General features: G+C 39.2%; 2 protein-coding genes across 13 annotated transcripts in view; one reads left to right on the forward strand and one right to left on the reverse strand.

The window, feature by feature from the left end:
- The window catches only part of VMP1 (vacuole membrane protein 1), a 146,544-nt gene extending 130,488 nt beyond the window's left edge, over positions 1 to 16,056 (reverse strand). The window contains exon 1 of one of the 5 annotated variants that reach the window (XM_056816485.1): positions 15,722 to 16,056. In XM_056816485.1, the coding sequence (XP_056672463.1) occupies positions 15,722 to 15,882 (161 nt within the window). In that variant the 5' untranslated portion in view covers positions 15,883 to 16,056. Of the gene's footprint in view, positions 1 to 13,799; positions 13,958 to 14,818; positions 14,931 to 15,721 lie in introns of those variants that run through there. The other 4 variants (XM_056816486.1, XM_056816487.1, XM_001362566.5 and 1 more) reach the window with 4 other exon arrangements.
- Positions 15,160 to 25,841, forward strand: PTRH2 (peptidyl-tRNA hydrolase 2). 8 transcript variants are annotated; one of them, XM_007481780.3, is made up of 4 exons: positions 15,160 to 15,415; positions 23,199 to 23,277; positions 24,459 to 24,555; positions 25,133 to 25,841. In XM_007481780.3, exons 1-4 carry the CDS (start codon positions 15,394 to 15,396, stop codon positions 25,691 to 25,693), a joined length of 759 nt encoding a protein of 252 aa, XP_007481842.1. In that variant the 5' UTR covers positions 15,160 to 15,393; the 3' UTR covers positions 25,694 to 25,841. The 8 variants fall into 8 exon arrangements, with proteins under 8 accessions (XP_007481842.1, XP_007481845.1, XP_016285797.1 ...); XM_056816488.1 differs by lacking the exon at positions 15,160 to 15,415 and adding an exon at positions 15,777 to 15,834; XM_007481782.3 differs by lacking the exon at positions 15,160 to 15,415 and adding an exon at positions 19,432 to 19,954.
- The last annotated feature ends 471 nt before the right edge of the window (positions 25,842 to 26,312 follow it).

The raw sequence follows: 26,312 nt of genomic DNA on the forward strand, positions 1-26,312 counted from the left end.
CATTGCTGATGGAGTTGTGAACTGATCCAACCATTCTGAATGGCAATTTGGAACTATGCCCAAAGGGCACTAAGCTAAAAGACTGTGTGCCCTTTGATCCATCCATACCACTGGTGGTAGAGGCAAGAAGGGAGAATTTCATGCATGAAAGACAGAGATTAAAGGACCTCAGCTGTCAATCAAGAAAGAACTTTTCAAATAGAATGTTCCCAGGAAAGTCAGTTGCAGTCTAGCCAGGCTGAAAGGGGAAGAAGCTATGAACAGGTCCCCTGTTAGCTTCTGTCCTAGGCTGAAGGACCCTTGGTGGGGCTTCTGGAGACAGGCTGAGAAGAAATTAACTTTTGTTGGTGGTTTAGAATGTGAAGAACTGATTGTATATTTGAAATTTGAGTTTCAAGGAAGAAGAAGAAGATTAAAGTTATCCTCTCATCATCCCTGACAGATTTTTGTGTCATAGCTGTGACAGGACTGACATTTCCTAAATCCTCCTAACCTTCATTATAGATTAGGGAAAACCTATCCCTCTAACCTCAATTTTCCATCCTTGTCCTGTTTTCCCCCAATAAACCTCATTACCTGAGAAAGAGGGAAAAAGTATCTTCTCTAAACCTCACAGTTCATCTTTGAATTACTTAGAAGGGTGGCTGACTAACAAAAGGGAGAGGAAGGAGGCAGGGGGGCTTTAGTGGAAAACTGGGAGGTGAAGGGTGGATGGTAGGAAATATCTTGATCTATTAGCCATCAGTAGTGATCAATAGGCAACCTCAGAGAATCCCCACTATTAGTATCTCTCTATCTCTCAAAAGTATCTCTATCTCCATTACAACTAGGTTTCCACTAGTATCTCTCTAGTCACTGCCAGAGTATCCCATTTATTACTACTAGAAATATCTCCACAGATTATATTTCTAATACACACTGCTGGGTTTGTACCCCAAAGAAATAATAAGGAAAAAGAGTTTTACGAGAATATTCAGGGGCAGCTGGGTAGCTCAGTAGATTGAGAGTCAGGTCTAGGGACCAGAGATCCTAGGTTCAAATTTGGCCTCACTGCTCCACACTGGGCAAGTCACTTAACCCCCATTGCCTAGCCCATACCATTCTCCTGCCTTGGAGCCAATACACAGTATTGACTCCAAGATGGAAGGTATGGGTTTAAAAAAAAAATAAAATTCATTGCTGCACTTTGTGGTGGCAAAAAATTGGAAAATGAGGGGATGCCCTTTGCCTGGAGAATGGCTGAACAAATTGTGGTACATGTTGGTGATGGAATACTATTGTGCTGAAAGGAATAATGAACTGAAGGAATTCCATGTGAACTGGAATGACCTCCAAGGAATTGATGCAGAGTGAAAGGAGCAGAACCAGGAGAACGTTGTACACAGAGACTGATACACTGTGGTACAATCGAATGTAATGGACTTCTCTACTAGCAGCAATGCAATGATCCAGAACTATTCAAGGGACTTATGAGAAAGAACACTATTCACATCCAGAGAAAGAACTGTGGGAGCAGAAACAAAAAAGAAAAACAACCTCTTGATCACATGGGTCGATGGGGATATGATTGGGGATGTAGACTCTAAATGATCACCCTAGTGCAAACATAATATGGAAATAGATTTTGATCAAGGGCACATATAAAACACATTGGAATTGTATGATGGCTACAGGAAGGGTTGAGGGGAGAAGAGGGAAAAAACATGAATCTTGTAACCAAGGAAAAATATTCTAAATTGACTAATTAAAATAAAAAAAACTTAATCTGCATAATTACTATTTTCTTCATCACTTTTAAAGTCTCTGGATAATATTCTGATTTGTAGTTTGCTGGTTTCCTAGGTGTAAATATTCTTGAAACAGTAAAAAAAAAAATCCAATTTTGTGGAAAAAAGGAAGTTGGGCAGGCCACTGCTTTTGGTCTTCTTAGTTCCTATGATGATATGGTAGTTGTAGGCTTCAATATAACACTGTAAATTATTTCTAGAAACACAGCAAAAGAAATAAACTCTCTGGAACAAAAGATATATCCAGTTCACTGATGGAGTTTTCTGTCAGTGCTGAGGAATAAAGACAAAATTCAATTACTGTAGGCAAGGTCAAAGTGATTGCTAGATCATCTGACTCCTTTCAATTGGCAACTTTTCACATGATTATGTCACCTATTTTTTTTTTCCTGAAGGTTAATGACTTATGAGAAAAATGATTTTTAATGGTTTATATATTTCTCAGGCTTCAAAACACATTCAAGGGAACTATTCAATTAAAATCCCAAATTTGGACACATCTTAAAGGCATTCATAATGTCCATTGATCTCATCATAATGTGTTATAGTACACTGTAAGTATATTCCTAAAGAAAAATGTCCTACTAAATTTATTTAATCCCACAAAGTACAAATAATTTATATAAAAATAACTACAGATTTCCATTTAGTGGAATGTCAATGCTCCAGATCTCTTTTGACTTAAGCCAATTTTTTTTTTCTGGAAAAAATTACCCAGAACCAAATAAATCAAAAGCATCTAGAGATAGAATTTTTATTGGGTGTTTCTCTAAAAATACTTGATACATACTTTTTATCTCTGTCTTTTAGACATTTCATTTTGGTAGAAAAATTCTGAATTTGTGCATTCTCAAGATGAAAACTCATTTCTTTGCACTCAAAAATTAATCTTTTAAATTTTTTAAAAATCAGCTATACTTTTTTTTAACCCTTACCTTCCTTCTTGGAATCAATACTGTGTGTTGTTTCCAAAGCAGAAGAGTGGTAAGGGTTAGGCAATGGGGGGTCAAGTTACTTTTCCAGGGTCACACAGCTGGGAAATATCTGAGGCCACATTTGAACATAGGACCTCCCATCTCTCGGCCTGGCTCTCAATCTGCTGATACACTTAGCTGCCTCTGAAATCAGCTATACTCTTAAGCAAAACATCCACCACTAGGTGGAAAGTAAGAAAAAAGTTAAATTTACAAATTTAAGAGTTTTCTTTGAATGTCATATAGAAATTAACAATAAGATCTGGAGAGAGCCTCCTTCAATTCTCCTCAATCAAAGCAAAGGTCATCAATCTCTAATAGCAACTTTACTTATAATAGTTGATCAATCTACTAATGCATTGTTGGTGGAGTTGTGAACTGATCCAATCATTCTGGAGGGCAATTTGGAAGTATGCTCAAAGGGCTAGAAAACTGTGCATATTCTTTGACCATTGTCAACATGGATTTTTGGATGGCTCAGTTTACCTCTGCACTTTGGGAAACCCCAGTACTAAGCACACCTATTTTGTTTGAAAGTTAAGTACCTGTTTGTTTTGAAAAGTTTCTCTATTGGATAAAAGTTTCCTCTCAGGAAGCCCAGCTCCTGAGTTTGATCTTTGCCTTTAATTTGTTAAGGCTGACCATTCCCTAATGCCATAGCGATTGACTGCAAAGAAGTTTACACACCTGTTTGTGGTTAGTCTTTGTAGGCTTCCCAAAAGGTATAAAGAGACTCTCAGGTTCAGTATCTCTTTGGAGAAAGCATTTAGCATGGTGTCTTCTCCCAGGGAGGAGTTGTTACTTAGCACAGTGCTTTCTCCCAGGGATGTGGTTCTTAGAGGCTTTTTGTTTTGTATGGTATTTACCTTATAACTCTGTGTAATGACCAAATGATAAGCTTATCCCTTATTCCTGATTAAAGAGTGGGTTTTCTAACTACTTGGAAGTTCTGTATTTATTTCCAAGTTATCACCCTGTAATACCACTACTAGGTCTGCATCTCAAAAAGATCATAAGAAAGCAGAAAGGACCTATTTGTACAAAAATACTTACAGCAACTCTTTTTTGTAGTGGCAAAGAATTGGAAATTGAGAGGATGTCTATCAATTGGGGAATGGCTGAACAAAATGTGGTATATATGATTGTGATTGTGATATAAAGGCTACATCTAGCTACTAAAGAGGAATGGATCTAGAATGGGAGGAACCTAGAGTTTGAATTCCAAATTGGTTACTTCTTGTATGACCCTGGGCAAATCATCTCTGGGCTTCAAGTCTCCTTATCTCTAAAAAGAAAGGGTTAAGCTGGACTACCTCCACTGTACAGGACTTCCTCAACCTTCATTATATTCTTTCTTCATTATAGGCTTTATCCAGGTCCCATTAAATCTTTCTTAATTACAAAATCCTGCTCACCAGAATTCCCACTCCTAAAGTCACTACTCTCATTACTACAGTCCATATATATTCTTCTCATTTTAACCTTATCTAAAGATGCAATTAAAAAAGTTTTTTAAAACTACCATGACATTAAAATTAACTTTTTAAATCATGCTTAATATATATACTTCTAGATTATTTTTATGTGGCTTATTATCTGTGGCAATTTTTATTTCACCATGGCTTCCCCAACTCATCATCCTGAGTCTTCTTACTCCATGATTATCAGTTCATGTTCAAGAAAAACAAACTAATTTTAATAAGCCTTGATATCTGTAATTAGGGAAATAAGTCACAAGTCATATTCTAACAAAGAGAAAATGGTTCTAAGGTTATTCCATCTGTTAATGGAGAACTTGTGCTAGATGATCTATAGCTCTCTTCTTGCTCTTAAATTTAAGATTTATAAAAGCTATCTATTGTTTGTAATGATCTGTGCAGTGTTGTGTATTTTCCACTCACTAATCCAAATATAAGAAGTCTTACTTTTATTTCTGTATTTATTTAAATATACTTATCTGTTTCATTCAATCATCTACAGAGAGTATTATGCAAAGTGCTGAAGAGGAATGCAAAAATATACAATCTTGACCTTCAAGGAGCTTAAAATCTGATAGGAAAATATCAGATATGCAAATAGCTAGGAACAGTGTTATTCTTTAGCCTATCCCACCAACCCTAGGGGTTAAGGTAGGAAGTCAGGGGTATAAGGTAGGAGGAATGGAGAGGGAGAATGTCAGTTTAATTAGCTTACAAAGCAGTATGTAGGATGGCTAAATAAATTTTTTAAGGTGACAACACTATTATCTAGTTCATTTTGTATTCCAATCCCTTAACATGTTTGGACTTCAATAATTTACAAGTATTTTTATAAATGAGACATTTCAAATCCCATTCACTCCCTTTTAAAAAATTCTCTATTTCCTGATGTGGGGAAGTGACCTCAGCAAGACAATCTATGATAAACCCAAAGATCCCAGCTTTGGAGACAAACATCTACTATTCTGACAAAAACTGCTGGGAAAATTGGAAAACAGTATGGGAGAGATTAGGTTTATATCAACATCTCATGCCCTACACCAAGATAAATTCAAAATGGGTGAATGACTTGAATATAAAGAAGGAAACTATAAGTAAATTAGGTGAACACAGAATAGTCTACCTGTCAGATCTTTGGGAAAGGAAAGATTTTAAGACCAAGCAAGAGTTAAAATTACAAAATATAAAAAAATAATTTTGATTACATTAAATCTTATAACCATGGAAAAAATATTCTAAATTAATTAAAGTTTTCCAAAACTTAATATAAATTCTCTATTTCCAGCATCAGGTTCTCTTCCTAAATGTGCCCCTATTAATTTATTTAGGTCCAATGGATTCCTCCCTTATGCCTTCTGGAATCCCTATTCAAAGCTCTGTTTATGTGCTCCCTGCCTTTTCTGATTCTTTCAGTAGCTAGTAGCTCTCCTTTAAAATTATCTTGCCTTCTTTCTGTATATACTTATATGCACACATGTAGTTTCCCTTGAAAGAGTGTAAGCTCTTTGAAGGCTCGGACTATTTTAGTTTTGCCTTTACAACCACAGTACAGGCATACAGGAGAGTTTTAATAAAAGTTTACTTTTTTGTTTGAGATGATGTGTTCATATCTTTTTGGCTAAGTTTTATTAATAAATCACAATAATCTAAAAGGGTTCAAACTCAGGGACTCCTCTATGTACTCTTTATAAAGATTAATATTTTTGTTGTTCAGTCATACATCCAACTCTTCATGACTCAATTTGAGGTTTTCCTGGCAAAGATACTAGAGTGGTTTTCCATTTCCTTCTCTATTTAAGGCAAATAGAGTTAAGTGACTTGTCTATGGTCACATAGCTAGCTGGATTTGATTTCAGGACTCTTGGGCCTGCCACTCTATCTAATTTGTTCAAATTTCAAAAGCATCAAGCACCTCAAAAATTTTGAGGGAAAAGATATTTCTAGTGTCATAGACCCATGATGTCCTCTTGATAAAGTGATTTAAATAACTTAGATTTAAATCAAATGCATAGTTTTTCCTAAGCAAGAGTCCCCAAAAGGGAACAGAGTTTCATAAAGTCACACAAAGGTCATGAGTAGAAGGCCTAAGATTTATTCTAAGAGGTTAAAATACATTCTTGAAGCATTTTGATAAAAAAAAAGTGAGAACCAATCCTTCCTGACAGAGGTAGGGGGGCAGGAACATTCTGTATACTATCAGACCCAGATACCTGTATCACTTGGTTTTTGCTGACTCCCCCCCCCCCCTTCTTTTGAAATCTTTTGTCACAAGAGTAGGCCTTTGGGCAGAGACCGGTATGATTTAGTTGGAAATAAATGTAATATAACAACAAAAGGAAGCAATTAAAAATTTGAAGTGAAGAAAGAAAAAGAAGTTTAAAAACAGAAATCCTTGTGTATCCACTTCAACGATCAAAGACTACTCTGGCTTGTTTCCCCAAACATATCATAAACTTCTTGAGGTCAGAGATCCCATTTTATGTTTCTTTATTACCAGCTGCTACATTCAGAAGCTTGATGATAGAATAATTAAGTAGAAAGCCACATAAACCACAAACCAGCCACAAAAGTATGAGCAATAATGGATGTTTATTTACAACGCTTTTATTGGGCATCAAACAGCCTACTCTTTGATCCTTACTGTAATTCTGAGACCATTGCTCTACTATTAACTTTATCATTAACTCTCTCCTTTGAAGCTCATGCCACCCTCCCCTCATTCTAGTCTGTGCCAAACTCCTGAAAACTTCCAGTTTCCTTAATGACGTTAGTACTGTGTTAAGATGGGGATACAAATAAAAGTAAAAAAGAAAGACAGTCCTTGCCCTCAAGGAGCTTATACCCTAATAGAGGAAGTCAGCACAGGAAAGGGAGCTCAAAGGATGGAGAGAGGATAGTAGGCACAAGGGCACAGCAGAGAAATTCCTGTAGAGATGAGTCAATAGTACAGAACGAAGAGAGGTGAAGACACCTTTGGCCCAAGCTTCCTCCCTAAATTAGAGGTTCTGGGAAGTATCAGACAATCAGAAAGAGAGGCCCTCAGGAGAGGCAAGTACTAGAATCAATTTTCAATATACTAATGTGTGAGTTTTCCCAAAAACCCATTGACATTTGTCATTTTTGCTAATCTGATGGCTAATAAGGGCCTCGTGTTTATTTCATTTGCATTTCTCTAATATTAGTGACACAATAACTTTCTCACGGGTCCTTTCTTTCTAAGCCTTTTTCTTTATCATTCTGGTAAGGGCATCCATCACCTCTTAGCTAGACTCTTATAATCCCCTCTGAAATGGTCTTCCTACCTCTGGGTTCTCTCTGCTTTAATATAGCCTTTACTGCTGACAAAAGTAAGCTTCCCAAACAAAATATATTACCAGTTGCTGTGGAATGGCTGAATATCCTGCAATTTATAACTGTAATGAAATATGATTGTACCATAGTACAGATAAATATGAAGAAATCAAAGAATCATGGGAACATTTGTAGGATATGAATTACCAAAAGTACAAAGAGAATGACAACAATGTAAATTAAGCCAAAATTGAAAGTTGGCAGAAAGATGATCAAACACAATGAGTTATTAGAAATGTAGTTATAGGGGCAGCTAGATAGCACAGTAGATAGAGCACAGGGTCAGGAGTTGGGGAGGTTCTGGGTTCAAATATGACCTCAGGCACTTCCTAACTGTGATTCTGGGCAAGTAATTTAACCCCAATTGCACAGACCCTACCACTATTCTGCCTTGGATCAATACTTAGTACTTTTAAACTCTATGACCGCGAAAAATGTGGGTTTCAAGACTTTGAACTGCCAAAACTGTAAAGATAATTTTAGCGTCTTGATTTAAATAAAAAATAAGTGTTCACCATGGGAAAAATTCCCAAATATGAAATATCCAAGTCAGCCGGGTTTTATGGAGATTTTAATTAATATAAATGAAGGAATTAAAGGAAGGGAGAGAGACAGAGTAAGAGGAAATAATAGGAAAAGGCTAGGGCCTAGACCAATGGCCTAGGCCTTTCTCTTTAAGAGAGAAACTAAGTCAGTCTTTAATCACTCACCATAAGATCTTTCCAAGCAAAACTCTAATGTTCAGAGACCCAGCAGCCTCCTCTGACTCCTCACCTCCATTTCAGCTTCCAAGGCTGAATTAACTACAGAGGCCTCAAGCTCCTTCCTTTTAAAGAAAATTTTCTCATGTCACCTCTCCTAAATTTTCACGTCTACCAATCACAGTAGATGCTTTTCCTAGGACTGCCCATTCTTAGTTTTCACCACTCTTTAGTTCTCACCTTCTCTGAGTAGACTATATCTTCTAAGTACTTCATACCTCTTTGCTAAGCTTGACCTTTGTAAATTGCTTGACTTTTTAGTGATTAATTTGACCTTCATTAGTACTTAGCACCCTTTTGTATTAGATCTAAAAATAGACCTAGCTTAAAGGTTCTTGCTTCACTTTAAGTATGGGTTGAGTACTTTTCATTGTTCAGTAAGGAGTTTACAACTTTATCTTCCCCTAAAGTATGCCTAAGTATGGGTGGAGTAATGTTAGAGTTCCCACCTTCCTGACAAAAGTCCCTTCATTGTTTTAAAATGGGGAATGGTCCTAACCAAATGTTCTAAGGCTGAGTCTGAGAAATTTTAAGATTCACAACTCTTACCTTCTGTCTTAGAATTAGTATAAGCTCAAATCAAGAACTGACTTTTGGATATATCAAACTGGATGCCTCATAAATATCTCAGAACTCATTATCTGTCCACCAAAACCCTCCCTCTTCCCAAGCTCCCTATGACTACTAAAGGCACAGATTATCTTATATTCCAGCAACAATGGCCTTTTTCTTTTTTTTAAAACCCTTACCTTCTGGGGGCAGCTGGGTCAATACACAGTATTGACTCCAAGATGGAAGGTAAGGGTTTAAAAAAAAAAAACAACCTTACCTTCCATCTTGGAATCAATACTGTGATCCAAGGCAGAAGAATGGTAAAGGCCAGGCAATGGGGGTTAAGTGACTTGCCCAGGGTCACAAGGCTGGGGAATGTCTGAGGTCAGATTTGAACCCAGGAATCCTGTCTCTCGGCCTGGCTCTCAATCCATTGAGCTACCCAAGTTGCCCAAACAATGGCCCTTTTGACATTCCAAGCACTACCTTCCCATTATTTCATTTCCAGACTCCATCTTTCCAAGGTTGTCCCCTATGCCTGGAATGCCCTTCTGTGGTTTATTCAAGACTTAATTGAGGTTCCCCTTTTTCCAGTTTTCCACACTCCTACCAACATCCCTCAGAGATTATCTTTCATTTGCACTGTAGATATCTTGTATTTACAGTTATTTTCAACTGTATACCTCAGTAGAATGTGAATTCCTTGCAAGCAGAGAATATATATTTATTTTTTAACTTTCTCATTATATCTAGTACTCAGCACATAAAATGCACTTAATAAATGCTTGCTAATTCACCAATGTGTTCTTGTTTCTAGTGCTGAATGCTTATGAATTACAGCTTGAGACTATTACCTCCAGGTAAGAGAAAAGATTCAAAAGAATAGTTTTTTAGATGTTTAAATCAAGCGACCCTAAACAACATATGCCTACATGAACTATGATGCAACACTACTACAGTGTTTACCTGAAATAGCAAAGATAATTATTAACAAAACACAGAATTTATAGTGCCAAATATAGAAAATTAAGTTAGCTTTGAAAAGTTTTTTCAGAGGCACTGCCAAGAAATTCACATAACCTCTTTCTCAGGAATTAGACTAGACAATCTTTAAATTCCCATGTAGTGCTAGATCTATGATCCTCCTCCTCAAATATCTATTAAATTTATTAAGTTTCTTTGGTATCCCCTAGAAAGCAAGAGAAGCATTCACTCAGAATTATTAAGAAAAGCATTAACAGATCACTCAATTTTTTCTTTGTCCAATCAATTTAATTTATAATACACTGATTAATCAATAGAAAAAGAGAGAAAGTAAGAAAGGAATAAGAATGAAGGGCCTCAAGCCAATAAGGCCTAAACCTCAGTCCTCAGAGATAAATCAGTCAGTTGGTTTTATCACTCACCCAAGATCTCTCTAGGTAAGGCTTCTCATGCCAACCTCAGGCTCCACCTTCAAGAGAGCCTCCTTTCAAGAATTGTTTCCAGAGAATTCTCCTCCTGAGTTCTCCTTCCACAGCCTCCTTCAAGACCTCTCCAGGAGCTCTCCCTCCAGGACCTCTCCTCTCAGACCTCCTCCAGAGCAAAACATCCTCAGTCCTCAGACCCCCCTATCTTTAAGCAAACCATCTAAGTTCCCTCCCCTCAGTTCTCACATCTACCAATCACTGTCGATATCTCCCCTGTGCCAATGGTGGCTCTCGCTTAACCCAGGACTGCCCAGAAGTCTGTCCCCTTTGCACATGTCTGTTGAAGGTCATATTCTCAAATAATTAAATCTTGATCTTTGCTGCAGCCCTTCCTAAATCCTGTTACTCTGAGTAGGATGGAGACTGTAGTTTCCAAGACCTGGTTCTGTCATTCCAAGTATCTCTATTGTATCAATTCTAAAATCAATCATGACTCAAAGAACTTCCTGTTCTATGCTTAAGCATAGGTCAAAGCCCTTTCCACTGTTTAGCAAAAGGTTTCTGTCCTAAAGTAGTCTTAAGTAGGGAGGAGAAGGATCCTCCCATACCAAGGAGTTTCATATTCCAATAGAGTTCTTACTATCAGTAGGAAATTTTTTCAAGTATGAAATTTCCCAATGGGGGAAATTTCCAGCATTCATAAGTCTAAGAAATTTTAAGGTTTACAACATAAGCCAATGATTGGGTGTTTTTTCCTGGCAGTTACTCCAAAGAGAAAAGTCAAATGGGAACCGTTTTCCTTTCTTTTAGAGTCTGAACTTAATAGGCTTCAAATAAAAAAAAGTATCTACAAATACAAAGTAGAACAGAAAAAGATTGTACATGAAACCACAAATTCTATTACAAATAGCTTGCTTTTTCCTTTTAAGTATAAAATAAATTCAATAGTGTCCATACCATACCAACAACATATAAAAGTTTATGACAACTGTGATATAGTGAAAAGAACACTAAATTAAGGAGAGTTGGGTACTAAGACAAGCCTCTATTGGGCAATTCTCTGAGTGGTCATTCTTACTTCACTTCCCTGGGCCTTATATTTTAAAAGGAGATGAGAATATGTATTTTTCATCCCTACCACGTCTAATATTTATTCTTAAGATTCTATTCTTATGATGAACCAACTGGTTTCAGTGAATTGATGAGAAACTATATACCATAACATGCCCAAGCATGTATGTTGCTATTTCTGTGAGGTGTTGTATTACAAAACTTTTGGTTAGCTATATATACAAACACCATTTAAGGTTGTTATCTTCTTCTATACTGAGATCCTTAGAACTAAAAAAAAAATTATAGTTGTGGAAAAACAATCAAATTGGCAATTTCATTTCATGTCAGTGAAAAAATGAAAGCAAAGCTGTATTTATTTTCAATTTAATAGGTATAAGTAAAATGACTTGTTCTAAACATCATTACATTTAAATTCTATTGCCTAGCACTTAATGTGCTCAAAGTAGGGCAAAGGTCATCTCAAAAAAAAATACATTATTATTTACAAATGGAGTGAAGGAACACACTCAACAAGACACAGGATCTCCCTAAATGAGCCAAAGTAACAGTATTTTCCACTACTACCAACAGCATCTTTCAATAAGATAGGTCAAAATCTTTCCTCAATTTAGAATTAGTTCTATTGACAGAACTTGAATGGAAAAATTATTATTCTTTAATGGAAAAATAGCATTTTATGTTCTCAACAGCATGGAAATGTTTTCTCACAATAAAGGGAGTAATCTGAGAACCCATGGAGATCATAAAAAGTTTTAATATTAAGTACTAGTCTAATGGTTATCCTGAAAAGCAGTATTATGACACATCCTAATGACAGGAAATTGGGAAGTCAAAGTCTCCTCAAAAGTTTCCAAGTTGGTTTGTTGAACATACAGAAATCAATACACACAATTAATATATGAAACTTATTAGTGGTGTGGCATAGCGGGAAAGGCACTGGATTCTAGAAAATAGGCCTAAATTCAAAGTATGGTGCTGTTATTTATTACCTGTGTGACTCTATATAGAAGTCATCTTATTTCTTTGCATCTCAGTTTCTTTACCTGTATGAAGGTATTCAAATAGAATACATTCCCCCAGAAGGAAAACCTGTTCTGCTAATGAAATTAAGGCAAAAAATCCAAATATAGCCAAGGATCAGCTAATAATGTATATATGTAACTAAGGGACAGTCCACTCTTACACAAATTGTTTTCCTCCAGCTGAGTATCTCATCCTTCCAAAATTTTGGAAAACATTCCCCTGATTAGGGAAGGCAAAATGTACCCAATAACATATTCTGTCCCTAACAGCAGGTATCATAATTAATATATATTTCTACCCACATCAAGTTGCTAAAGTCATCAGGATGGTTAAAAGACCCAATTCTCTACTATTACACCATGTCCTGAAAATGTCTAAGCTCTCTTTCCCAAAGTGAGAGTAATGTAATTTGTAAAATGATGTAATATAAATCTGTTTTGTTAGCAGAATTGAGGATAAAAATCCAAATATATATGTAATTATCAGCTGACAAGTACATTCATCTATAACTCTAGAAAAAGGACTGTCCACTATCTAAATAAACTGCTTACATTTAGCTAGCATGGTTCCAAAAATCTAAGGAAAACATTCCCTTGATTAGGAAGTATAAACTATAGCTAATAATATCGGTATTACAACTAGCATACACCTCCATCTACATTCAACTGCTAAAGTCATAAAGTGGTGCTAAAACACTCAATATTCCATTATTATACCACCAAAATGTCTGTTCAAGTTCTCTTCACAAGACTGACAAAGTAATATAACTAAAATCTGCCTTAAAATCACTGATATGAACCAAAAGGTCAAAATCACTGACAAGAATTTCCCAGAAAGGTTCAGGGAGATGCAGAGAAGGAAAGAGAAGGCGAGAAAGCCAGAGAGAAGACAGTTAGAAAGAGGGAAAGAAAAAAGACAGAGGGCCATATTGGGAGCTACAGTACTCAAGGGAGGGAGGACGAAGTTGGGACTCTGCAAGGATTCCTCGGACGCTGAGCCCGAGCCAGCCAAGGCCGAGAGAGCTGGCAACTACCCGCTGGCCCGGCGTTGAAACAGGAGCCCCAGAGGCCCGAGCAAGGAGCGGGGAAAGCTGAGCTGGCCGGGACACCACCGCCAGGGAGCCGGCTCCTATTGGGGCTCAGGCCGACCGGCTCCCTCTCTACTCTGGGGCTGTGTCGAGGGCCAGGGGAAAGGGAAGGAGCTCCCTCCTCTCTCCCACCGCCCCGCGAGCGGCTTGGCTCGGCTGGGCTGGGCAGCCGGGAAAAGCCGGGAGCCCTGGCACCTGCAGCCTGAGGGGCGGCGCGGACCGAATAAGCTCCCGGGCCGGTGGGAAACCGCTGGCTCCAGGGCCTTGGCGTTGGCTCGCTCGCTCCCTCCTTGACTTACGTACCCGGCGGCAGCACCGGCTCAGGCTCCGGCTCCGGCTCCGGCTCCGCGGGAGGATCCTGACGGACTCTCACACCCGCTGCTGGGCTCGGGCCAACCGGAACTTCCCCTCCTCATTTCCGGTCCACTTCCCTACCTTCATTCCCTCCCTCCAGCCTCTGCTCTCTGTCTCGTGGCATTCGTCATCCTGCTCCTTCCTCTTTGCACTTCCCTCTTGTCCCAGTCTCCTGCCTCCCTTTTCACTGTCGTCCCACTTCTCTCTTTCCTTCCGTCCTCTTTTACTTCTTCCCCTCTTTCTCCGAGATGCCGGGCTTCCTCCCTCCCAGTTCCTCACCTCTCTCTCTCCTCCTTACATATTCTCTTCCCCCTCTACCTCCTTTCTCTCTATTACCTCTTATTTCTAGTACTCTCTCCTCTTCCAATCATTTCCCTCACCGCCCTTCCCCCCCTTCTCTACTCTCTCCCCTTTCCTTCTCACTTCGGTCACAACCACTTCTCCCTCAATTCCCTTTCATTTTTCACCCTTTTTGTCAATCTTTACCCTTCCTTTCCTTTTGACTTTCTTCTTCCTTCCCTTTCTCTCTTCCCCACTTTTCCCATCCCGCTTCCCTTCTTTCTTCCCTTCTTAGCCTATTTTTTTCTTATTTTCCTCCTCTTTCTCATTCTTCGTCTCTACTTTTCATTCTTTTTTCTTGTTCCCCTTCTTCTCTCAAGCATTTATTAAGCATTTGTGTGCCAGACACTATGCTAGGCACTGGAAATTCAAAACCAAACCACAACAACAACAAAAAATGCAAACGTATTTTCAAGAAATTTTGCTACATGTAGGGGAGACGGCATGTCCATAGATAAGGATATCCAGGATAAATACAAGCTAAATGTTAGGTCAGTAGAAAATATTTCCCCTCAGCTACTAGCAAATTCCCTTTCAAATTGTTTTGTATTCACCTACTTTTTATTTTATTTATATTCTCTAAAAAGCTAGCATTCATATACCACTTTTAAGGTTGACAAAGCGCCAACCTTATATCATCTCAGTGGATCCTTACAATTCTGGTATTCATTAACCTCATTCCCTAGATGAGGAAGTAAACTCAGAAGTTGTGTTGCCCGGGTCACATGGCTAGTAGATAGAGTAGTATCTGAGCAAGCACTTAAACTTAGGTCTTCTGATACCGGATGCAGTGCTTTATCTCCTTGGTTACCTATATATCTAGATACAGAGCAAAGACAATTAGCAATTATTAAGTGCCTGTTGGTTACCAGGCCCTGTGTTTAGCAAGCTTGGGATACAAAGAAGAGCAAAAACAACCTCAAGGAGTTTACAGTCTAGTTGTTTTTCCTGTTAGAATGTAAACCCTTAGCTAGTAGAGATTCATTATATTTGTATTCAGCACTTTACACTGTGCCTGGCGCATAGTAGGCACTCAAATATTTATTGATGGATCCTTAAAGTCTAGCATATTTTGGGTACTTATAAATGTTTGTTGACAGGAGGGAGATCATCTGTTGTGAAGAACAGTAAAGTTGTGCTCGAGCTGTGTCTTGAAGGAAGCTAGGAATTCTGAGAGCCGGAGGTGAAGGATTGCATTCAAAGCATGAGGGATGGCTCGGGCAAAGGTAAGGAGACCGGAGATGGTCTCCATACGTGTGAAGGAGCAGATAGGCTAGTTTAAGATATTCGGGGAAAGTGATGTGCAACGAAGCTGCAAAGTTAGGCTAAGGCTAAGTGTAGATCAAATTTAAAAGCCACACTGAAGAGTTTCCATTCTATTCTAAAGGAGCCAAAATGAGAGGATTAACTTCATCCTGGGTCTGACACCACCCCCTCCCAATCACCTGTTCTGTGATTCTCGCGAGATTTTAGGGCAGTTCCCGAAATTCCGCCCCAATGGAGAAGGGAGGGAGGGCTGGGACGATTCATACCTTAAGGCGAATAGCCTGAGTTCCCCCCGGAACTTGTCGTCCGGTGACCCGGAAAAGGTAACCTTCGCGGGAGGAAGAGAGTGGCGGTCTTGTTGGGTTGAAGGGAGCTTAAGGTAGGAAAGAAAAGCGGGTGTTGGAGGTAGAGCGGCCCTCAGGAGCATCCATCAATATTTGGAGCTTTCCTCCCTCCGAGCCCAGGCCAGGGCTGGGGGCTTGAGGGAGACGAGGAGGGGCGAGCCCAGCTTTCCCCGCAGGTGCTCGAGTCGGGGTCCCTCCGGCACTGAGGCAGCGCCGAGCCCTTCGGTGCGATGGAAAGTTTCCCAACCGTCATTCCTACCCAGCTGAGAGGAGGGCTGCCCTAGAAAGTGCTTAACCCGCTTTCCCAGAAAGGGATCAGATCCTCCTACAAGGAGGGCAATTGGGGTTGACTCCACCCGGCAGCTCTTCCAAACCTTTGTCCTCAGGCCCTCAAACCCACCCTCAGTGCCTTAGCAGATGACTTGGTCCCCCCCTGAGAATACTGGTTCTCCCTTCTGAGCGTCTTTCTCTTATCTTCGTATCCCCAGACCGCTCTTCGTACATATAATCTCCAGTGGCTTCTTAGAGGCTCACATTAATAAAAGGTTGATCTAGAGTGGTTTATGAGCCCTATAATGTATGAGTTTTACTAGTCTATTCCATGTTGACTTTTATTTATAAAAATGAAGTAATTCTTATTGCCTGTGACTTGTGTTTTCAGATCCACCATCATCTCCTTGCCTCATTTTCAGTATTTTCTTCACATCTGCTCTTTTCTCCTTACCCTTAATTTTTGAAAGTCTCTTGACCTTCCCTTCCTGTTACACGGCTTCTATGTTCCGGCCAAACTTCCAGAGATTATTTCATCTCAGCATCCACTACCTTTATTTACCTCCTTTTCTCCTTGGCACATTATGTCTTCTAACCTCACTGTGCTTGACTGTAACTGGTCTTCAGAGGTTACCAGTGACCTTTTCTTTATCTTCATACAAAGATTTCTGCACCATTTGATACTGTCTCCCCTCATTCTTGTGAGTCTTAAAATATTTTTACTTCTGTGACACAATTTCTTTACTGGCTTGCATCCTTCCACTATGACCCTTCCTTAGTCTCTCAAGATCCTGACCTTCCAGACACTGTTGGTTTTCACGATCCAGTCCAAGCCCTTTGTTTATCACTTCTATGTACATGATTTCCAAATCTACGTGTCCAGATCCAGTCTCTTCCCTGAACTCCACTATTATATCATTAGCTTTATATGCAGGACAACCATAGTCTTCATCCAAATGTCCTACCAATATGTCAGATTTAAAATGTCTAAAATAAAAAGTCTTCCCTTAAATTGACTGATTCTTTATCTTACATATGAAAAAATGCAAATTCCTTACTCTCACACCTAAATTCCTTTATAATCTGTCCCAAGTATTACATTATTCCTTCACAAGATCATCATTCCAGTTAAACTGTACTACTGAACTATTTCTCATTCTCATGAGGTATTCTCATACCCCTGTATACCTACATCCATATTTCTACTTCTATTTCCTGTCTTACCCTTTTCACAGCATCATCTCCACTGAAAAGGATTACTTCATGTTGAATTTTTGTAGAGTACTTTGTCACCATCTCTCCTTTCCCTTACAGCTTCTTTTTCTCTATCTTTTTAAAAACATTTTATCAAGCTTATTTGGGTATGAATTGTATCATCCTTATAAAATCATAAGCTCAAAATAACTTATATTTATGTTTGTATCCCCAAGAACTAGCATGGTATCTTTCACATCACCTCAATACAAAGCAGTTCAGTCTGTCAACCAAAATTTATTAAGTGCCTACTCAATGCAAGGAATAGATGAGGGCTACTATGAGATTTCAAGAGCCTATCTATCATGTGAGACATCTTGAACCTTCTAATTACCTGCCTTCATTATTTGCTGACCCTCTTCATAGACTCATAATTAGTAGTTCAATAATACTGAAAGAACAAACCCCGTTCCCAGTGCCAGCTATCCATACCCTCATTCCTGTCCACCTCAGCCTTATTGACCAGGTGGTCAATATTCCACTCCACTTCTGCTCAGCCTTTTTCACTATTGTTCTCTAGAACTTCCATCTATGATGAACCAATGTTCTTTCACTTTTTATCTCTTCTCTTATTTTTTTCTTCCTCTAGTGTTCAGTGAAAGCTGACTCCATACAGGTGAAACTGTATCCCTGGCCGTACTTTACAGAATTTGTTGTACCTTCTCTCAGCTATTAATTCTATAAACCTGGTCTAGAAATTGAAATTCCTTATTCCCATTGCCACTTTCAGATTTTCTCTATTTCTATATTTTCTCTCAGACTTAATATGGTCTAAACTGAACTCACTATCTTTTTCTCCAAAACTTATATTCTAGACTTCCCTCTTAATGTTAAAGCTACCACAGTCCTCCTAGTCTCCATGGTCATAACCTTTCTGTCATCCTCAGCTCCCCACTCTTCCCTAACGCTTAGCCAGAGGGGCCTCAGCCTTGATCAGAGGGCCTGGCAAAGTACGAAGCCTCTCTCAAGAGGGTAGGCCGCCCCTGAGGCTAGTCCCTTCAGAAAATCAGGGAAGAAGTCAGCCTTTTTCACTCACCCCACTTATCAGTTCTAAAGAAAATAGAAGCAGTCTGAGGTCCTCAGTCAGAGCTCCTCCAAGGTCAAATTGAAGATGAAAGACCTCTTCACAGGAAGTTCTTGGCATTTTTAAACATCATTCCTTTTTGTCATTTCCTGTGCCTTCTTTCCATTTTATTTTATTTCCAATTACAGCTAAAACTTTGCTAAGGACCGCCCAGGGGGCAGTCAGTCGATTCTGTTTTGTCACCCACTATCGCACACGTGGGTCACAGACCTCCCTCACTAAAGTGTAAGTGGGGTGTGTGTAAATGCTTTTGATGATTAAATCTATAAATGGGCAGAGGAGAGTTAATCTCATCTTCACAGAGTAGAGAGATGAGGATATGAAAGATGTGGAGGAAGTGTAAGTGGGACACTGCAATTAATTAGGTGAGAAGGGTGAAAGAGAATGAAGGTTGAGGATAACTCTTGAGTTGCAAACTTGTACTACCTTAAGAAAAGTGCCCATGACAGGGAATGAGGAGGCATATTTAAGGAGAAAAGATTCTGAATTTGATTTGAGTTTGAGATGTCTGTGGCATATCCAGGTGGACATATCTAGCTGGATGCATACATATATAAAATTTGGTTTGGAGGCCAGCTACATAATTATGATAGTTGAATTCATGGAAACTAATACACTCACTGTTGGAAGCAAATTTCTCTCTCTCCAGTGTCCTTTTTAACATCATCTCTCAGTGACCTGGAGGTTAAATAGCACTGAATAAATTCAGTATAGATAAGCCCTCAGAGAAAGGAAGTTAAAGAACCAATGAGGCAGGAAACTGATTTCACAGGCACTGCCCCCTGGGCAGCCCAGGCAAATTAAGAAACTATAGTTGGTTTCTGAGATGTGACATGTGAGAGCTAGTGGGTGGAGAAAAGAGCTTCTAAGTGGAGACCAGGAGGTCTCTGGGGCTTGGTGTGCTCATGGAGAAACTGAGGGGACCTCTGTCAGAGTTCAGCTAGAGTCCTATAAATGGCAGCCATAGATTAGAAAATTAAGTATCCCTCTACTTCTCCCCTACTTTTCCCTCTCTTTATTACTACTATTACTACTTTAATATAATAAAGTTATTAAGCTACTACCAGCCTCATAATTTTAGTTATTGCAGAACCAAGAGGGTAGGTACAGAGAAGAAAAGAAAGACCAATGTGTATTTCTGAGACACACTTGTACATAAAAGTATTAGACATGGATGATGATCCTCCAAAGAAAACTCAAAAGGATTGGTTAGAAGGATAGTAAGAGAACTATGACAGAGCAGTGTGATGAAAACCAAAAGAATTTCATTGATAGGAACATTCCTTTCATGGGTACACATCACAGCTCATTCCTGTCTTATTCTTATTCTAGGTTCCCCCCCCCCCCCATATTCTTCTATAGATGTGCCATAAGAAGATCTACTCAGTATATTAGAGGGCTTCTATGTATTTTTGTATTTGGGGTAAAGGTACGGAACAGGATCATTAAGTTCAGAGTTGGAAGGGGCCTTAGAGGTATCTGGTACAACTTCCTAATTTTACACTTGAGAAAATTGAGGCTCACTGAGGTTGGACATCTTGCCCAAGGTCAGTCAACTTACATTTATTAAGTGCCAGACAGTGATATGTTGGGGAATCAAAGAAAGCCAAAACAAATACCAAGTAAATGTGTTGCTCGAAGTCTAATGGGGGAGCAACACACAAATAATTATACAATGTAGATATATACAGAATAAATTGGGAGTAGTTACTGAGGGTAGATACTGAGATTAAGGTAGATTGGGAAAGGCTTGCAGAAGGGACTAAAGCTGAGACTCGAGGAAGTCAGGGAAACCCTGGTAGGGAAAAGGAGAGAGAGAGAGAGAATTCCAGGCATAAAGGATAGACAACGAAAATGCAGGGTGCAGAGATAAGAAAGAGTGTCTTATTCCAGGAATAGGAAGGAGGTCTGTGTTACTGGCTCGCAGAGTAGGTGTAAGAAGACTAGAAAGATAGAAAAGGATCAAAGAGGCAATAAATGGCAAAGTTGGCAAGGAGAATCCAGTATTAACTGCTTGAGATGGTTTCTAGGCTCTTGCTTCTTGTTAGATTTCCTCAGGAAATGGTAATTTTGTCCATGCTACTCTTTTTTATTTTATCTGTTTCTCTTTCTTGAACATCAACAGCTTATTTAAATAGTTTCCAGTTTGTGTTGCCTCAAATGTCATACCAGATCTCTTTATTCTTCTAGCTTGATAATGATTTTGATCTTTATTCTAGTAAGTTTGCATGACTTGTATGTAAACCATGATTACATTTCTGAATGATATAAATTGATTACCAATTTTTGTTTTGTGCCTCAAAATATAAAACTTTGATTTAAAAAAAAATTTTTTTTATTTTTTTTGGCCAGGTCCTTTACCTCCTCTCATGCCAAAGACAGGAATCATGAGACTTCTCTGTAATTTATAATTTATACCTCCTGAGGTAGGGTGGGGTGGGGCCAGGAATAAGAAACCTCTCTTGTTTTTCCATTATATTTTTCTGTCTTGGGGCAGCTAGGTGACTCAGTGGATTGAGAACCAGACCTAGGGACAGTGGGATCTTGGGTTCCAATGTGGCCTCAGACACTTCCTATCTGTGTGACCCTGGGCAAGTCACTTAACTAACCCCCATTGCCTAGCCCTTACCACTCATGCCTTAAAACCAATTCTAAGACAGAAGGTAAGGATTTTAAAATATATATTTTTTTCTGTCTTCCTTTCTTCCTACCTTTCTGCTGAAGTTACTGAATATTAAAGTGTTAACACTCTATGGGCAGAAAATCATTGATAAGTATACTACCAAGTAAGGAATGATTAGAGACAAAGAAACTATCTAGGTAGATGGTCTAAGAGAATTTGAGGATGATAGAATGCAGTCAGGTGGAAAAGATTTCCTTCCAACTCTGAAATTCTGCTTGAAGGAGAAACAGACAAGGACTCAGAACATCTGGGTTCTAATTTGGGTAATTTGTTCTGACCAAAGCTTTAGTATAAACAAACCATTTAAGCCCTTTGGTCATCAGTTTATACATCTATACCATAGTATCTTTCTGCCTCTATTGAAGAGTGGTAGTGAAGATCAAATAAAATAATCTGCTGTGTAGACATCACAGACTCATCATGTCCAAGGTGAAATTCATTATCTTCCATTGTAAACTTACCCCTCCCCTATATTTCCTAATTTCCCTTGAAGGTATCATCATCCTTCCAGCCACCTAGGTTCATAGCCTTGGAGTTTTCATCAACTCTCTCCTGCAAATCCAATCTTTTGCCAATTCTTGTTGATTCTATATAACATTCTCAAATCTATCCCTTTTTCTTGCTATACTATTACTGGTCTAGATAAGGACATTGAGGATCACCTCGCACCTGAAGAGGTATTTCCCAGTACATATTGACACCTAATATATATTTACTCTTACCCTAACCACTTAGTTCCTATGACTTACTCCTGTACCCCTCCCCAGTCACACCTAGAGGGGGTCACACCCTTGATCTTGCAATCATCCAAAAATGTACCATTTCCCTGTTCAGGAACTCCAAAATCCCCTTATCAGGTCTTAATCTATTGACTTTCCATATCTCCTTCTACCTTTCTTTACCAAAGCCCTATTCTTCAAACATACCTGAACTTCTCGTCCCCCAACTCCTCTATTCCTACTCAGGCCATTATCCCTGAACCTATTTCCTATCCTCACTTTTAGTGAACCACTTTAACTTATGTTGTCCTCTTCTCTTGAGTCCTTGGTCCCCTTATATCACCAGTTGCACCCAGCCAAGCCTCAACCTTGGATAACTCCCATTATCTATCCCTTTTGCTCTTATATTTGTGCTGTTAAACACAAATAGAGAAGCTCACACAACTATTCTGACTGATTCCACTACAAATTTATGTTATACAACCTCAACTAGACAATCCTTTCATACCTCCCTTATCAACTCACTATCTCATTCTCCACAGTAGCTCTTCTAAACCTTCTCATCCCTTCTGAAGCCTCCCATGGTTCCTCTGAACAACTTCTCTGATCAGAATTTTGCTTCATATTTTACAGAAAAAATTGAGGGTATTCATCAAGTGCTCTCTCTCTTCTACCCTCTTTTTCATTTCATATCACTCTTCTGCCACTGTCCATCCCTCTTCACTTCTGTCTCACACAAAGTAACCTTATTCTTTACCAAGGCAAACCCTTTACCTGCATAAGCCATCTCATTCCAATCTATTCTCCCCAACAGATTGCCCCCTCTGTCATTTCCACTCTCACTCTCATTAATCATTTGCTCTGTTGGTTCCTTCCTTACTGTCTACATTCTCACATAGCCTCAAAAACTCCTTTGCTTGATTCTTTCAACCCTTTTATCATACTCTGTTTCTTCTGCTCTTTGTGGCTAAGCTCCTTGAAAAGGCCATTCACAATAGGTGACTTGACTTTTTTTTCCTTCTCATTTTCTTCTTAATTCCTTTCAGTCTAACTTCCAACTTCATCACTCCACAGAAACTGCTTTCTCCAAAGTTTCCAGTGATCTCTCAATTGCCAAATCCAGTGGCCTTTCTTTACTTTTCCTTTTTTTTTTTAACCCTTACCTTCTGTCTTAGAATCAGTACTATATATTGGTTCCAAGGCAGAACAGTGATAAGGGCTAGGCAATGGGGGTTAGGTGACTTGCTCAGGGTCACACAGCTAGGAAGTGTCTGAAGCCACATTTGCACCCAGGACCTTCCATCTCTGGGCCTGGCTCTTACTACACTGAGCCACCCAGCTGCCCTCTCACTGGCCTTTTCTTAATCATTCTTCTCAATCTCTCTGCAGCCTACTGTGCTGATCACCTCCTTCTTTTGAAGAAAGCCACTGTTACCGCAAACTTGAGTAGGCAGAGGAGAAATAAAATGTAAAGCCAAAGGGAGGATTTAATGGTAGCAGACTTTGAGTTGGGGGTGACATGGTCAGATCTGCACTTTAGGAAGATCATTTTGATGGTTAAATGGAAAATGGATTCAAAAGGTGAAGAGACTTGAGGTAGGGAGAAATCTTGCAGTAGTCTCAGCATGAGGTGATGGACAAAGGCCTGCACCAAGGTGGTGGCAGTGTCAGGAGAGAAGGAGACTTATACAAGAGATGTTACAAAGATAGAAACAACATTTGTCAAGTTATTGGATGGGGGGCAGGAATGGGGAGGTGGCAGCAGTGAATATCAGGAATCAAGGATGACACCTATGTGATTGGGAGGATGGTGAGATAGTAATAAGGAAGTGAATAAAGTTTGGTGAGCAAGGTAGAGTTCAGTTTGGACAATAGATGTTTAGGACTCCTAGAGTTAGGCTAGTATCATAGTATCATAGGTGTGGTACACTTGATATATTTTAGTAATAGGTGTATAAAAGGGTGACTATGGTACAACTGTATCTCTAGGAGAAAGCTGATTTTGAATAAGGGGATAGTGATGATGATAGCTAGCATTAATATAGCACTTTTAAGGTTTGCAAAATGAGAAATATTTTTCATTTTCACCACCACCATAAGAAGGATTGTACTTGGTGCTACAATTATCCTGAATTCACTAATGAGGAAACTGAGGCAGAGACTAAATGACTTGGCCAAAGTCTGAAGCTATATTTGAACTCAGGAATTCCTGGCTTCAGGTCCAGTATTCAATCTGCTGCACCACTGGGGGCCTATATGGTAGATAAAAACAAATCTGAAGAGGGATGAGTAGCAGTGGGGTGTCTAGGTGACTCTTTTAGAAGAAGAAGAACTTTCTTCATCTGGAAAGTGAGTTGGACTAGATGACACATGATCCTTTGGCTATGTTGAGTATTATCAAGGTTGATGGATTCTTAGTCCCTAGCAAGGTGTCCATTGGTATTGTAAAATTGAATGTCAACTACTTACAGAACTATTTAGATGCAAGGAGATGAGGCTAATGGCTCTGATGTGGGGGTGATAGTACTAGAAGTTTATGAAGAATAACCAAGTATTGGGGTTCAAAGTGAGTTGGAGGACAGCTAGGCTGCTTTTAAGTTATTCTGGACCTCCTAATAAGAATTGACTTTTGCCTTGCCTTGATGGGAGGGACGACAATGGAAAGAACACAAGATTTGGAGGCAGATCTGGGATTCAATCCTGCTTCCATCTCTTATTGGATCACCACCTTTGTGTGAGTCTGCAGGTGATTACAACTCCTTGTCTTGTTTCTTCTTCTATAGAACAAAGAGGCTACATTAAATGATCTTCATCTCCAAAATCTTTTGGAATGTAGCAGTAACCCAGGCCCCAGGTCAAAGCATTACCTTTAAGGACAGTAGGAGATTTTTATAGTTTAGGTTTGGAAGTTTTTTTTTTCCCTCTTGTATCTATCTTAAGCAAAGACATGTAGGACATGATGATGACCTATATTCAATAGTGACACTGGGTAGCACTGTGATAAAAACTATCTTCTCAAAGTACAGAGGAGAAACCTGGAAGCATTTTGATGAAATGGTCCAATCCTTTTGTTCTTATCACAACACTAAAATTGGGAAGACATTTCAAAAATACAATTTCTTTTGGGTTCAAGAACCCAAGTTATCTAAATTAATTGCTTAAATAGCTCTACCTTGGGCAGATGCATGCAAAACAAACTTGCTTGTTCTTATATGTTCTCAGCTATTGTCTCAGAAGTGCATTAGAAATTATGTGGGATTGTCTAAAAAGTTTCATTACAGTATTTGTTGCTGAAGTAATTTTTAACTCTCATTATTTCTTAGGTATTTTCCAAGACTGTGAGCATGGATTACTTGGCTCACACTGGCACACTCAGCTTGGCTGCTGGAGTTGTCTGTGGCATATGTTTGGGTTGGGGCCTCCGAGTTCGATTTGGAGTGATCCCCAAGACCTCCAAAGTGAGTGGTTCCAACCCAGTGCATAAGAAAAGCCCCGAGGCTGAGACAGAAGCCAGCATCTTGGGAGAAAGTGGGGAATTCAAGATGATTCTTGTTGTCCGCAATGACTTGAAGATGGGGAAGGGAAAAGTGGCAGCTCAGTGTTCTCATGCTGCTGTTTCTGCCTACAAACAAGTACAAAGGAGAAATCCAGAGCTTCTGAAACAGTGGGAGTATTGTGGTCAGCCCAAAGTGGTGGTCAAAACTCCTGATGAAGAATCTCTGACGGAATTGCTTACTCATGCCAAAGTGCTAGGACTGACTGTGAGTTTAATCCAGGATGCTGGGCGTACTCAGATAGAACCAGGCTCTCGGACTGTCCTGGGAATTGGACCAGGACCAGCAGATTTAATTGACAAAGTTACTGGCCATTTAAAACTTTATTGAGCTGAGTTTTGTATGGTGGTGGGGTACAAGTATACTTAGACCCAGTCTTATTTTGTTCTAACAATAAAAGACAACCAACCTGTTCTCTTAGTTTTTTAACTTCAGTGTTCTTGGGATAATAATAAAGTTTGTTCTGGTTTTCACACCACTTTCCTCTTTTTTTCCCGATGATAAATACATGTCATTTGATGTAATAGGCTAATTAATACCTTACCTCACTCATGTAGGACTGACCTATTGCTAAGTATCTAGGCATAAAAACTGTTCATTTTTGACCCTTTGATGCTACAACAGTGACAAAACAGCATTTCCCCATGTCAAAAGTGTGCCTCACCTGAGACATGTTTAAGTTCTTTATGTTCTCTCTTCAAGACCTATGGCAATATTTAGTGTGGCAGATATCTAGGGAATGCTTCAACTAGCATCTTAAAAAGAAGTTATTTACCTTCGGTCTATTTCATAAATAGCTGCAGAGATAGGACACGGTGGGGTGGGGGTGGGTGTTAAGGTGAGAATGATGCCACATTAGCAACTGTCTCTAAACTGACTGTTTATGTAAGACTTCAAAGTGATGCAACATTATGTAATGAATACTAGCTCCATTCAATCTTATATTCTT

This window comes from Monodelphis domestica, chromosome 2, assembly GCF_027887165.1.
Source record: "Monodelphis domestica isolate mMonDom1 chromosome 2, mMonDom1.pri, whole genome shotgun sequence".
NCBI lineage: Eukaryota > Metazoa > Chordata > Mammalia > Didelphimorphia > Didelphidae > Monodelphis > Monodelphis domestica.